The sequence below is a fragment of the Monodon monoceros genome, unplaced genomic scaffold (genome assembly GCF_005190385.1).
Source record: "Monodon monoceros isolate NGI ecotype Baffin Bay Population unplaced genomic scaffold, NGI_Narwhal_1 Super_Scaffold_16, whole genome shotgun sequence".
Taxonomy (NCBI): domain Eukaryota; kingdom Metazoa; phylum Chordata; class Mammalia; order Artiodactyla; family Monodontidae; genus Monodon; species Monodon monoceros.
The window spans coordinates 6,458,929-6,474,585 of NW_021703772.1; the positions used below are offsets into that span (position 1 = coordinate 6,458,929).

Below are 15,657 nucleotides of genomic sequence, written 5' to 3' on the forward strand. Positions count from 1 at the left end.
TAAGCAGAGAAGTGACATTTTAGAAACACCACTGTGGCCACAGTGTAGAAGCTGGTATAGAGGAGGACGTCGCTGTACACCTGAAGACCAGATGACCACTCATGGCTCAGCCCCTTGGATGCGTGATGTCCCCAAAGGCACATGTCCCCCCACCCAGCCTCACTCAACGGGAGGCCACTGACCGACAAAGAAAGATGACCCTCGTCTACAATCCTGGTGCCCCTCAGGACTCTATATGACAACTATCTCCTGATTCTTTTTTTTCTAAATTATGGAAGTAATATGTGATCATTGTGCTGAGTGAAATATATACTTGCCTTTTAAAAATTTCTTGTTTTTTACTGTCAGAAAATAAGATCTTGCCATAAATATAAGGCTGCCCTGAGCTTCTTATATTTAACAAAATGTCATCTTTCCAAGTCAATAAATACAGATCTCAGCTTTTCTTTTTAAGGGCTGCACAATGTTCCATGGTATGGATAGGACATGCTTTGTTTTACCATCCCCTTATTGATAGGCATCAAACAATGATCTAATAAACGTTTTTTGGCTTGATATCTTTAGGAAAGATTCCCAGACATGAAGGAGTTGGGCCAAAGGTTTGCTTATTTTTTAATAGCTATTTTCAGATCACTTTCCCAAAAGTGGGAGACAATTCACATTCCCAGAGCAGTGCCCATTTCCCAGCATCATCTCCAGCACTTCTTATGATGTCTCTTCACCTGAGGGATCCTAAACCAACACCTCGTTGTTGGTTTCAGCTGACCTTTCCTACCCATGAGGTTGAGCCCCTTCCCCTACAGTTAGTGGCCATTTGAATTTCTCTGAATTGCATTCCTCTGCCCATTTTCTACTGGCTCATCTTTCTCTCACCGATTTGCAGGAGCTCTTCTATAGTAAGAATGAGAAGCCTTTGTTCACCTTAGGCAAACATTGCCCCCAGTCTATCATTTATCACATGACTTCATCTGAGGTACCCTGTTTAATGAAATTAAATGTGTTTTTCTTGTCCTTCACAGTTTCTCAGTTTCTGGTTTCAACTATGGTTTTTCTTTCACTCCAAAGTTTAACAAGTAATTTTTTTTAATTTGTATTTTGTTTCTAAACTGCTTGCCTGTCTATGCCAGGATTCATGTACCCAGCATAACCCCCTACCTCACAACAACAGCATAAAATTAAGGTACCCCCACTGTACCCACCACGTGGGGTTCTTTGAAACGCTCCTAAGAAAGACAAAGGGGCAAGATAAACGTGACTTTCTAAATGGGTTACAGAGAATGGCCAAAAGCAAAAAAAATGTGTCAGCCGCCATCGTGTTCTCACGCCAACCTCATTAGACATGAGCCCCAAAGGACAGTCGCTCTCCTGACTCTGCTCTCTTGATTTGTACTTAAACTAAATATTTTAAAGCAGCAGCTAACTAAAAGCTGAGTCCCTTAAGCCCTAGAATCCATCCCACGGAGTCCACAGAAAATGAGAACCTGGGAGCCGAGCTGAGCCACAGTCATTGCCAGGCCAGCATCTCGGCGCTCCGGGGAGGTTGCTAAATGGACACTGAACGTGCAGTCTGAACGTGCTGGAGGGGGTTACAGGCACCTATCTTTGGGGTCCAAAAACTTATGTTACAGCTTATAGGACTCGCTATATCTTAATATAGTCCCTTCAAGACCTCTCCCCGCCCCAGACCACCAATCCTCTATCATAAGACCTCTATCATAAGCTCCTCAAGGGTGGACCTTTGCTGCTTCACTCCCGATTCCCCCAGCCCCGCCTGGCACGCGGCCCGGCACGGCGCGGACCCCCAGCCGGTGCATGGCCAAGCACACACCCGAACATGGCGACCAGCAGGTTGACCAGCAGGATGTTGGTGGAGAGCATGTAGATGCACACCAGCGGGATGGTGATCCACTCGGGGAAGCGGGGCAAGTTGTGTTCGTCCAGCTCCACGCACAGGGGCTTGGACTCATTCCCAGTGAAGGTGCAGTGGGAGAAGTCGTACGTGGTACCTGAGGATACAACAACAGACAGGCAATGTGAGGACCCTCTGGAGGGGGCAGTGCTAAAGCACCACAAAGGTGTGACGATCATGCAATGTGTTGGGCATTGTTCCAAGGCACTCTATCATGGGTAAGCCTCAGAATCATGGTGTAAGCCTCAGAATCAGGCGTTCATCTACTCATTAAGTATTTATTGACTGAATAATAGTGCATTGAAATAATGCCATTTGCAGCAATATGGATGGACCTAGAGATTGTCATACTGAGTGAAGTAAGTCAGGCAGAGAAAGACAAATACCATATGATATTGCTTATATGTGGAACCAAAAAATAATGGTACAAATGAGCTTATTTACAAAACAGAAATAAAGTCACAGATGTAGAAAACAAACTTATGGTTACCAGGGGGAAATGGGGGGATACCTTAGGACTGACATATACACACTACTATATATAAAATAGTTAACTAATAAGGACCTGCTGTATAGCACAGAGAACTCTACTCAATACTATGTAATGACCAATCTAAAAAAGAGTGAACATGTGTATGACTGATTTACTTTACTGTACACCTGAAACTAACGCAACATTGTAAATCAACTAGACTTCAATAAAAAATTTTTAAGTATTTATTGAGCAGCTACTATGAGCCAGGACTTCACTAGGATGGAAGATAAAAAGGAAGGCAAGGTAAACATGGTCTTTGCCCTCAGGGAGCTTCCAACCTCTTTGGAAGAATAGGCAGATGACTGACCACACAAGTTGAACATTTCAGCCCCTGAGAAGTGCTAAGAAGGACACGTACAGTGTGCTCCGTGGGCACAAACTGAGGCACCTCATCTGAGAACGGTTCCACAGGAAGGAAGTGTCTCTGAACTGAGGACAGAAGGATGAGTAGGAGCCAGCTAAATGAATGGGGAGAGATGGGGTGCCCAGAGCATCTGGAGAGGGAACAGCACGTGCAAAGGCCCTGTGGTAGGGGGACTGGAAAGGTCTGTTGAAATGAGAGAACAGGATGTGCAGTTAGCATGTTAACTTTTTTATCTTTATACTAAAAGCAACGGATAGCCGTCAGTCTGCTTGACGCGGAGGTGTGACACGCCAGATTCTCTTTACTCAAGGATCACTCTGGCTGCAGCACAGATCGCAAGGAGCCGGAGGGAGACGTGAGCAGGTTCTGCCTAAGAGCCACGCGGGCAGGGGGTAAGGATGGCTTAGGGTAGTGGTGGTGGGGATGGTAAAAAGTGGCTGGGTTTCAAAGACGTTTAGGGGATAAAATCAACAAAACTAGCCGATGAACTGGAGGTGGGGGAGGAAGTCATAGGAGGCATCAAGGACACGACATCGAGGCTTCTGCTTTGCACATCTGTGCGACCGGTGGTGACAGATCCTAGAATGGGGACTTGCAGAAGGTCTGAGTCTGGAAGGGAGGGTGGAGAGGTGTGTCTGGGAATCTCAGAGAAGGCAATGGATGTGAGTGTCTGGCCCTCTGGGAGTCGCTCCGGGCTACAGACCCTCATCCGAGCGTGTGAGTTTGAGTTCAATCCTGCCGGTCGGTGAGACGCCCAGCAGAAAAGTCGGTGCTACACCCATTTTTACCTGCAATGGAACTGAGAGGCAGGGATGCCAAGCTGCGTCCCAGGGCACACAGCACACACGTGGCTGGACCAGGATTTGAACCCCACCTGCCACTGGCTCTTTAGGTTAGTTACTGTGAGCTGTCCCTCACAGGACTAAAACCACGGACACGTAAGGTTGCCGTGAGGACAACACACACTCCCTTTTACGTAAAATGGTAAGTACAGTGTGCAGACGGGAAATCATAATAACAAGGTGCCTTCCCATCATTGCACGGAAAAGAGCTGTTTCTAAGGTCTTGGAAGAGGCTGCAGCAAAAGAGGCCAGAAGGACCACACGAGGCCACGGAGCTAATTGAGGAAACACCAAGGAGCTGAGAAATGAGAGCACAGGGCCAGGCAAACATCGGGGTGGGTTTCCCGTGGCAGGCAGAACATGACAAGCTCAGGCTACTGTCAGCATCACAGAGATGCTTTAGACAGTTTATCCAAAACACACACCAGTTTGCACATGCCCAACACTTTCCTTATGTCAACTGGATGTGGCCAAATCCATGCCATCTCTGCCACCATTAACCTGCCTCCAAAAGATAGCTGGCAGAAGGCTAATGCTGGAAGTTTAAATTCCAGGTTGCAGTGCAAAATTTTTCAATACTGCACTTTTTGAAATAAATGAGCACCCCGTCACTGTTGTATAGGACAGACTCACAACACTCGTTTCTAAACCAGTGAAGCTCCTTGCTTTCATCGGCCACGTTGCTGTTGGAAATATGAGAAACACTCTTTTTAAAAAGGTTTAAAAATTGCAGGCTGAAATGTTGGGAACAAGCTTACAAGGTGGACGTAAGATCCTGCTCAGGAGAAAGAAATGGCTTTGAGGGTTACCGTCCCCTGCCTGGTGTTGGCCAGATCCCAGCCGCCTCTGCTCCTAAGACAGTCCCCAGGGTCAGAGTGGGGAGCCTCAGAGGCTGGTTCTAGAAGCATCTGCCGCCTCCCAGCTGTCCCCCACCCAGGCCACGTCAGGCTTACTGTCCACGTCGCTGGGCACTTGGCCGAACATGGCCAGGTAGGGCTCATAGATGACCGAGCGGAAGATCCACCTCCAGCGATGCTCATTCTGCCTGAGGATCCCTTGCCTGGCCACGCCGAAGGCCACCATCCACACGGCAAAGAGGAACAGGAAGAAGAACACGTCTATCAGCTGTCATGGGAGGACACGAGAGTGGAGTCAGGACTGCACCAGGGCGGCTTGTCCATTCCGCTGACCACGGAGAAGGACAGAGGCTCTGGGACCCTGGAACCTAAGGTGCCCAGCATTTGATCACTAATTTTTAAAAATGGCCATCATCACCCTTGGGTCTCGGGGCATCTCCTTCCCGGCACTAAAACTGACGGATGCATCTTTCCTTGCAGGTCCCCAAACCAGCACAGCAGCAGAGACTTTCTGAATGAGACCAGCCTGGGAGCAGAAGAGGGATCCAACTCTGGACCCCCCTCCTCCTCTCCAGCTCACGTTCTGCAGACCCCTAAGCTATTGCCTTAGTTTTTTTTTTCTTAAGGAAAATAAAAGCTCTCCTTTTTAGACAAGAATGCACCGCTTTATCTTTTTTAATGTTTTGCACACACAGCATGACTTCATGGTGACTTGATGCCCCAGATATGCTTTGAATTAAAACCACAAACTCAAGAAGCTCAGCATTGGGAAGGAACCTCTAGATGAGCTCATCCAAACGCCCATCCGATTTAAAGACAGAAACACGGGAGGTTTGGGTCACGTGGAAAACAAGCTGAGAGAAGCAACATCGTCAGTGTGTATCTTTCTGTTATTTGTCCCCATGGAACGGGGCTGGTAGTGCTTTCCCGAAGTCTGTATCGCATGGTTGTAAGATTAAAGTTCCAGTCCACGCTATGCTTCTAGCTCACTGCATGTCTCCAGACAAACATATTAACCTTCTTGAACCTGACTGTCCACATCTGTAAAATGGGTATAAAAGTCCCTCTCCCGCCTAGGCTCCTAGTGAGTTGTTAAGACTCAAGTGAAAGCACTTGGAAACATGTAAAATCTAGAGATCTTTCTTAGCAACGCACTGAGTCACGCTGTTTGCTCCTAACAGCCATCTTTTGTGAAATTTTAACCTGGAAGAGGGGTCCCTGATGAAAACACATCAAGAAAGTAAACCCTGCTGATTGTGAAATGCAGCCATCACTCTATGCACAAAATCCTCCTCTCAACAATGAAAGGAACGCTGGATGCAGTTAGAAGAAGGACAACTAACTACAAATATTCTTCATTCTTACCATCCTCTGCAACATTATAATCTTGGGTCCTAAATTCCTGCTGACCGTGAAAATGTGAATCAACCTTAGCGTGAATATAATGTAATCCAGGCAAAAAATCACTCGTCCGGAGTACAGCGAGGTTTTGTTAGAAGGGTAAAGCCTGTGGAAAGAAGAGGAAAGAAACTGTGAGATGCTGACAAAATATTTCAAAGTTTTGCTTTTTATCATTTTTATTTACTTCTGGATTTTGTTTGCTATTTTTTTAAAATTTTATTGAAGTACAGTTGATTTACAATGAAAGTTTTGCTTTTAAAAATAACCAAACGTGAAGAAACAGCCAAAAGCCTGGGAACTGAGAGTAAGTGGAAATAGACCAGGGACATCACCGGCCCATCAGCCACTGAAAACCAAAGGCCACGTCTACTGCCCTCATGGACTCCAGGAGAGGCAGGACACTTTAGTCCTTCATCCCAAATACTCCTGCAGGACCCAGTCCCGACATCGCTAACTTCCTGGCTCACAGGCCTCTACAATGACCCCGGCCACTTGGGACTTGACCCTGCCAGGTTCCCCTCAATGAAACTTACGTCGTTTGCACCAGATCACCTGATTAGCTAACCACCTGCTGGCGTGTTCACTGAAAGCCATATGTGCTTCCTAACTGGAATGCTCTAGCAATCACATCCAACCGTGATTCAAATGCTGGGCCTTTAATAACCAAAGAGACCTACTGTATAGCACAGGAAACTCTGCTCAATGTTATGTGGCAGCCTGGATGGGAGGGGAGTTTGGGGGAGAATGGATACATGTATATGTATGGCTGCGTCGGTTTGCTGGGAGCCTGAAACTATCACGACATTGTTAATCGGCTATACTCCAATATCAAATAAAAACTTTAAAAAAAAAATGCTGGGCCTTTAACCCAAGCAGAAAGGGAGGGTTTTTTTGGAGGAGGAAATTGAGCTCTTACCCCGTTCATATTGTAGAGCGAGCACTCACTGTAAAGCATCTCATTCTGGGGAGGTGTGAATATTAATGGTCAGGCTTCTCTGCTCCAATAGACCACGAGCTTCACCTTGAAGCTATTTGGGAAAGGCGGGCCGGAAGGGAGCATGGCTGGACACGGGGGGCCAAGGTTTGTATGCACCCCAATTTCCCTATCACGTGGCGTCATGTTGCTTTTTGCCTTCAACAGTACTTTTCAACTGGTTTTTCTAATCCTCAGGCGTTGAGGAACTCTTGCAGCTGGGAGGGCAGTCTCCAGAACCAACATTTAAGTTGAAGTTAAGCGTATGTTAGAAGATTATACGGCCCCAAACGAAAACACTGTGTTATATTTAACACCCTCATCATTCTCTCCTCGATTTCTAATTCTCTCCCCAAATTCTATAAGCACAAAGAGAAAAACCATGAAGAACCCTTTTTCAATTACAGATCACCAGGAGGGGGGAAGAGAGGAGACCCAGCTTTATGCCAACCAAGCTGTGTCTCTAAGAGGCAGAGACAATGGGCGTTTGTATCTCTAAATGGGGGCGGGGAGGGCACATGGCAACAGGGCAGCCCCAGCCTGGCTCAGCCTCGGGCCATGTGATGGGAAGAACCGGCAGTAAGAAAACATTTTTTAAAAGGAATCGCAGCCTCTTTTCTGAATGGAATTCCAGAGATAGGCTATATTCATAAAATAACGGGACCATAGTTCATCCTCTCTCTCTTATCTTGGGCTTGAAACGTCTTTCCTCCGCCTTTCCACCCAAGAGAATCCCAAAACACCTGAAACTTGAAAACGTGGTGAGGACTACTTACCGAAATACGATCCCTGCTATGAAATAAAAGAGCCCAAGCGTATCCATGATGTTCCACAGGTCGGTAAAATAATTCACCCCATTCACGTACCACTGCAGCACAGAGAGGGACGGAGAGAGGACACAGCAGCTTGGAAACATCAACTGCTTCTGGATTTATTCTTGCTCACCAGTTTCTTTCCAAATCCTTTCTGAGCCCATGATGCACCAAGTACGCCCTGCAACCGCCCCGTGCTGTTCCAGGGGGACTGGAAAGTAGGTTGCCTGCTTGCTGTGCTGTTATTCATGTGTTGCTAACAAAGTCAAGACAAAGACTCGCGGATCCCAACTGTTTTTAAAGAGAAACCTGCAGAGAGTACAACCTGTGTGGGCAAAGGTGGAACGCCCCTCCCCGTGGCTGCCACGTACAGTGGTGTAGGCTGTGCACTGCACGACTCTCGAGGGTGTTATCCATACTGCCGTCATCACAGATTTGTGTGTCTACTGTAAAAATTTTCTGGCACATGGCAATAAAGCATCTTATTAAAGAAACTTTTTTAAAAGTTTTAAAAACTTTTTTGCTTTTTGCACACAGGTGCTATGTGTGGCAGCTAGGAGGACAGACGTGGTCACAGAAATGACCGACAGGAAGAGTGTGCCACAAATCAAGAGTGATCCTTCCATCATGATTTGTATATATCGGTCATGATTTCTCAGAAGAAAGCATGTCAGGAAAACACTGAAAGAGGGGTAAGATTAACCATTAGAAGGCTGCATCTGGACAGCCTCTCTGGCAATCCATACATTGGATTTGAGGGATTCCAGGGTGGTCATCTAACCCTTTCATTCATCCATCCACTCAAAACATATTTACTGAGAATCCACGGGATTGCAAACACCTGTGCTGGGCTCCTGGGACACAGAGACATCATCGGATTGGGGGTGATGTCGACACTCAAGGAATCTACTGGCCCACAGCAAAGACAGACGTTAAACATGTTTAAAATGAAACGTGATAAGGGTCGGAGGGGAGGTAAGATCAAAGGTCCAAGTGAGCTCAGATGAGGAAACCACCAGACTTGTGCACGGCAGGAAAACAACAGCAAAGATGTGTCATCAAAGGAACGTGCACTTTTCAGATCTACTAAATGAACCACCAACATGGGTCCACCTGCTGTTAAGATATCGTACTTCCTATTCTGCACCTGAAACCAAGGCCTAAGAAAAAGCAGCAAACGAACTTGCCCTTAGGCAGAAAGCCAGCAAGTGATGGGTCTTAGGGCTCTGAAATGTGGTTTCCTCTCTCCAGCATCACCCTGCTTCTTTAGAACCGCCCCCTCCCCACAGAGATCCCACAATCTTAGACTTGGATTTAAGAAACATCATTGGTTTCTCAACAAGTCTTTCTTTTCACTCATTTATAAACGCAAACAGCAACTTTAGTGGACAAAGGGGTGAGGGCGTTATGAAATCAAGTACCAAGGAAATATTAAAATCCCCCAGGTGTGAGCAGCCCAATTTGACCATGTTCTCCTGTGGGATGGCTGAACTCCTGGGCTCAGAAGTCCAGTCAGGATCCCTAACTGTCCATTTGGGTGGTCCCAGTGAAACTGATCACCACCCACCAAGAGCCATTTGCAAGATGACACCTGCCACCTGCTTCCCTCTTTGAAACCCTGGCCTGAGAGGCAGGTAGGCACAGGGCAACAGGGCAGCCCCAGCCTGGCTCAGCCTCGGGCCACATGACAGGAAGAACCGTAAGTAGATCCAGTCTGGGGTTGGGAAGCACCGTTGCAGTAAGAAGACATTTTTAAAAAGGAATAGCCGCCTCTTTTCTGAATGGAATTCCAGCGATTGGCTATATTCATAAAATACCGGGAGCGTATTTCATCCTATCTCTCAGGATTTGGGGATTCAAGGGCCTCAAGACTGAACGTGCCCTCCATGAAGGGCCGCTGGGACTTACCTCACTTTAAATAAACATTCACAGTCTGTTTAATAGACCTAAGAGCTATTTAGCAACTATGTTTGCACTTATTGATTGCCTTGGTTAAAAATTCCAATTAACATAGCAACCTCTGTCTCCTGGGCAAGGGGACACAGGGAGACACTGACAAGCATGCATTTGACACCCAGACACTATCTGAAGCAGGTAACATCCTGCCTGGTTTTGCTTTTTGCTAACAAGTGTGAATTAGCTTAATTAAAACAGTACCAGGCCGGCAGAGCTGATTGAGGAAGCCAACCACATGAAGGATTCCAAAGGCCTGAGTCTGCAGACCCGAAAGGGAAACAGCGACCCCAAGTGTCAGAGTCCTGTAATGACAGGAATCAGTAAGGCTGTGCTGTGGAGACGGGGCTCACAGACCACACAGGCAGAGCTGCTCCCTGCCAGCAGGGGTGGCCTTGACTCCACGCTCCTGACCTTAAGCACAGGCACGTCCCTCACCATCGCCTTAATATGCAGGACTGCTGAATTCAAACTGCCCCTGACGCAGACGTACAGAATGGACTTGAGGACACGGGGAGGGGGGAGGGGAAGCTGGACGAAGTGAGAGAGTGGCATGGACATATATGCCCTACCAAACGTAAAATAGATAGCTAGTGGGAAGCAGCTGCATAGCACAGGGAGATCAGCTTTGTGCTTTGTGACCACCTAGAGGGGTGGGATAGGGAGGGTGGAAGGGAGACACAAGAGGGAGGGGATATGGGGATATATGTATACGTATAGCTCATTCACTTTGTTATACAGCAGAAACCAACACACCATTGTAAAGCAATTATACCCCAATAAAGATGTTAAAAAAACACTGCCCCTTCAAAAATAACTTTTACAAAGAAACAGAGGACACACTTGGACAAAGCTATACATCCCTAATACCACCCATTATGAAGGTAGAACAGCTGGGACTCAGCCAGACCCTGTGGGCATCACATCAGGCCTGGGGAGTAACTGGGAAGCACATCAGAAACCCAGAACCTCCCCCTGAGGCTCCTGCCCACCGTCTGCCCCCACTTAGTGTCCCTGCTCTGTGTCTCTCCTGAGCAAAGCTCCACACACTCCACCTGCCGGGGGCCCCTCTCCGTGCAAAAATGCACCTGTCCCGAGTCTCCTTCCTGCATGACCCGAATAAGGGATGAGCAGTTAAATGTACATGAGAATCTGAAGGGAGATGCTTGTGACGTAAGGACTCCAAATTTTACTATCCCAGGTCCTCTAGGCCAACCTCCCCGTCAACTCAGGACTCACTCATTCAGTGCTACTGGCGGCGCTCACCTCCTCTCCCTGAAAGCTCCCAGAAAAGACCCTGCCGGTCATCGCTAGCTGGTAGAAAGTCCATGAGGACAGAGGTATCTGCCTGTTTGGTTCATCGCTGTATCCCCAGGGTCTAAGACACTGCTTGTGGTAGGTGCTCAATAAATATTTGTTGAAAGAAAGACTGCGTGAATGAAGTGCTTGGCTTAAGCCAGGATGACTCTCCCTGCATCCTCCTTCCAGGCCAAGCTCTGCCCCTAGAGCAACCCAGGATAAGTCGTCTCTCTAGACCTCATGCTCCTTTAGATTCCTGGAGAACACAAACGACGTTTGGACTCTGTGACTTTCATGCAGCCGGGAGGCAGGGTCAGGAACGGGACGAGGAGAGAAATGCTGGGAGCGTGAGTGAGGGGCAGCCAGCAGCAGGAAAAGAACTTTACTTTTTACCAACCATTCCAAGAAGCTGCCAACAGCACCCTCTGCTCAAAAGGGTACGTCTGAGCCCCCCCTGCCAGCTTCCTCCCCACGTGCCCGGTGCTGGCTTCACGGTTCCCCCCTTACTCTCGGTCACGGCACATCTCTGGGGTTGAATCAGGAAGACCCCACCTTGTCAATTCGGTTTTTAAAAAAAGATACATGCACTTGCCAGAAACGTGACAACGCCCGCTCCTGTGCTAGGCCCCGAGGATCAAATGTGAATAAGAAACAAACATCTGAGTGAAGTCATTTCCATGCCACCCAATTCTGGGCAAGAGCAGAGCACGTGTGAGGAGCTGGAACGCCCCAGTGGAGCTGGTGCCGGACGAGAGGGGCAAGGCTTGCAGGTAGGACACCCCGTCCTCTTGCTCCCCTCGGTAACTTCATGGTTATATGTAGGTCAAGTCATTATGCTGTATACCTTGAAAGTATACAGTGCTATATGTCAATAATATCTCAATAAGCTGAAAAAAATAACCACTTGCAGAAGGAAACATGCCCATTTAAGGATGGGGAACCAGAAGGTCAAAGACATTAAGTAAGTTACTACCATGCTATTTGCAGTTCCTGCTGGTTTTTCCCTTTCTCTCTCCCTCTCCCTCTCCCTCTCCCTCTCTCTCTCTCTCTCTCTCTCTCTCTCTCTCTCTCCCTCTCCCTCTCCCGCTCTCACGCGCTCCCTCTCCCTCTCCCTCTCCCTCTCCCTCTCCCTCTCCCTCTCCCGCTCTCGCGTGCTCTCTCTCTCTCTCTCTCCACTTATTTGTGCTCATGACTTATTTGCCCCACTGGACCTCCCCGTCCACAGAGGATGAGAGGTCTGCCGGTCTCTCAAACAGGAGGAGACGCAGGGCTTTCCCCCCGCAGTCACACAAACCCCTCCAAACTCAGCCTCTCATCCTCTTCCTCTGCAAAAGCCAAACCTTCCCTCTGCTGTGCCTTTGAAGGTGGTCAGCCACACCCGGGAGCACAGCAAAGGAAGGGAGCCAGGGCCCCAGCACCCGACTAGTCTAGGAGGGAACACGTGCGACCCCGTGCAGCGCCAGCTCCCATGACAACGTAACTTGGGAGCTTCCTAATTTAAAAGCTCTTGGTTAACTTTCTCACAATGGCCAGGGCCCATTCTCGTTTTAACTGCTGATTCTCCTTCCATCTTCCTCTGCTTCTCTCCAGCAGGATATTTTCACACCCTGGTTGCTGATACACAGAAGTCAAAAAAAAAGAAAGAGAGAACTAGCAAGTAAAAGAAGACCTCTGAGGCTATATGGAAGGGGCTGTGGGTTGAATTGCATCCCCTCCAGATTCATACATTGAAGTGCTACCCCCCAGCACCTCAGGATGTGACCTTGTTTGGAAGTAGGGTCCTTGCAGAGGTAATTAGTTAAGATGAGGTCATACTGGAGCAGGATGGGCCCCTGATCCAATGTGATTAGTGTCCTTATGACAAGGGGAGATTTGGACAGAGACATTCACACAGGGAGAATTCGGTGTGAGCATGAGGTCAGGGACTGAGCAATGCATCTACAGCCAAGGAACAGCAGCAGCAGAGATGGCCAGCAAATCTCCAGAAACTGGGGACAGGCCTGGAACAAGTTCTCCCTCACATCCTCAGAAGGAACCAAACTTGCCCACAGCTTGATCTCAGACTTCTGGCTTTCAGAACAATGAGATGATGCACTTGTGTTGTTTAAGCCGTCCAGCTGGTGGTGCTTCATCATGGCAGCCGTAGCCCTAGCCCTAGCCCTAGCGAGCTAATACAGAAGTGCCCTGGACTGAACTGTGACCACTTGAGCCAATGCCTGGGGCACCCATGAGGCTGATCTGAAGTCACAGAAACCCTCTGCACGTCAGCAGGACCAGGTCCTGGGGGAGATTTGCTGGTAGACAGAAAGCCTGATAATCTTGCATGCTCAACACACTTCTACCTGTACTCCATCTCCAGCCTGCATCTGCACCTCCCACCTACTAGGCAAGCAAAGGCAGATCCAGGGCACTGGTACCAGGACTCCTGCCACCCCTGGTGCCCATGGCAGACACTTCTAATTCACTAAGATGTTCTCCTGCTGAAAATAGAGGCTCAGAATCTTTCTTAACCCAGGGCTCCTAGAAGCCACCAAAAAAAAAGAATCTATGAGAGTTAGCATGACAGTCGAAACAATTTAGGAATCCTATTCCAGGCAGCAACTCTGTGGGGTCCAGAACAGCATCCTTTGCCCCTCCGAATATCTGGTATCACTTGGCACAGTACCTTGTACACTGTGAGCACCTAGGCCATACGTATCGAATGGATATGTTTTTCGGTTTGGGCTCATATGGGACAAGAGTGACAGCAACAGCAGTTCTCAAATATTTTGTAAACTACCATCTTAAAAGGATTTCCTGGGATGACTTTCCATGATGGTGTAGGGACAGCACTGACCTTCACCATCAACATTTATTCATTCAACAATTATTAACTGAGCACCTGCTACGTGCCAGGCCTGGGCTAAGTTCGGATTAAGGGTGGAAAGAGGATGCCAAACAATGCAGATCCCAAGAAACTAGAGAAAACACCATGAATAAATGAACTCCCTGAAATTCACAAGGACAAATATGAATTTCCGACATTGTCAATCTGACATGCTGGGCATTGAGATGCTCTTAGCTGGAAAGTCCTTTCAATTCCCCTGCCACTCATGGTGCTGCCTACCCTAGTGACAGTAATGACAGGATCACAAATGGCTCCTGATGATGGGAGTGGGTTTAAAAGTCCAAGGTCAACCTGCTCTTTGAACACATTCCCGAGTAATTCATCTCCACCAATTAACGTTAATTAGAGAGCAAAGCTTGGGCTTGGGGCTAGGAGATCTCATGGAAGAGCGTCTTCATGTTCATGGGTGGCCACCAAATGAGAACATTTATTTGGGGGAAATAATGACTTTGGAACTTGAGGAGCAACTTCTGCTCCCCTTTGGCATTAGGAAGATGCCGCTCACTGAGGAAAGGAGGGGGGCCCCACGTCGGGGCTGACCTACCTGTCTCACTTCATCACAGAACAGGACAAAGACCAGCGCGTAGAGGACCAGCTCCGGGGGTTGCGGCACAGGGTGGAAATCCATGAGCAGCACGTAGGCAAAGAGCAGGAGGAAGGCGATATAGAAGACCACGTTCCAGGAGAAGACCACAAACGGGGAGGTGAAGAAGGCCACGTAGTACCACAGGAGCTTCCTGTGCTTGTCGAGGGGCTTCTTCCTGGACCGAGGAGGGACAGCACTGTCACCATCCTGGCCAACATCACTGCGCGGGCTACACCTCTCCTTCCGAACACCGATGAACACAGACCCACAGCTGGGCCAGGGACAGGTGGTGTCCAAATTGGGCTCTAAGTTTGACCCAGCCAAAATTCAGCCTCGGCATTTCATGCTTAACAGATCCAAATTCTGCCTCAGATATTGAAGACATGAGCCCACTTCTACCTCTCTGAAATCAAACCTGGGGGAAACCCACGGAGATCCCAGACCTAAAGTGCAGGGACTAGAGTGAACATCGTAATTTCCAGGCCTTATGATCCTTTGCACAAGAGCACACACACACAGATACATGTACACACACAGATGCTTGTACACACACACAGGTGCTTGTACACACACACAGATACATGTACACACACAGATGCATGTACACACACAGATGCTTGTACACACACACAGGTGCTTGTACACACACACAGATACATGTACACACACAGATGTATGTATACACACACTCACGCACGATTATGTGCCTTGGTTTCATACCTAAATGATACAAAGCCACAGCCCACCAAGGGTATAATAAACAGACACAGGATAATCTTCCAGTTCTTGGTGTCTCGGGAAATCTCTCCGTACCATTGCTTGGAAAGAAAATTCTACAGGAAACAGAGACAAAGGACACAGGTCCTTATTAATGCTATGACATGCTGGATGGTGTGCGACCTTTCTTCCCAGCCCTCAAACCTCTCCAAATAAATAAGTCTCTGAACTGAGACCCTTATTCTTTTGTATTAGTTACCTGGATTTTAAGGGGCTATGATTCAACCATATAAAATTCTGTTTGATTTTCAGTCCTTTTCTATGTTGTGTTCTGTGAACTTTAAAACAGAGGTTGTATGGGTCCAAATTCACTAAACCCATGAGTTTTAACCAACTCTCATTCTTACTGCGTAAGTTTAAACAGGCACCTCCGTAGCTCCTTTTCCCTGAAAGATCACAAATTCACACGACATCCAGTGCTACCTGCGGGGCCCCAAGGATTCATTTCTGGAGGCAGATAGG

At 47.9% G+C, this 15,657-nt stretch overlaps 1 protein-coding gene across 1 annotated transcript in view; it reads right to left on the reverse strand.

Moving 5' to 3' along the window:
- The window catches only part of TRPM8 (transient receptor potential cation channel subfamily M member 8), a 103,582-nt gene that overhangs the window by 25,442 nt on the left and 62,483 nt on the right, over nt 1-15,657 (reverse strand). Inside the window, exons 16-21 of the mRNA XM_029225301.1 lie at nt 15,139-15,251; nt 14,377-14,593; nt 7,658-7,749; nt 5,873-6,014; nt 4,604-4,775; nt 1,829-2,006 (exon numbers count right to left, since the gene is read on the reverse strand). Coding sequence (XP_029081134.1) covers nt 1,829-2,006; nt 4,604-4,775; nt 5,873-6,014; nt 7,658-7,749; nt 14,377-14,593; nt 15,139-15,251 — 914 coding nt within the window. The remainder of the gene's footprint in view (nt 1-1,828; nt 2,007-4,603; nt 4,776-5,872; nt 6,015-7,657; nt 7,750-14,376; nt 14,594-15,138; nt 15,252-15,657) is intronic.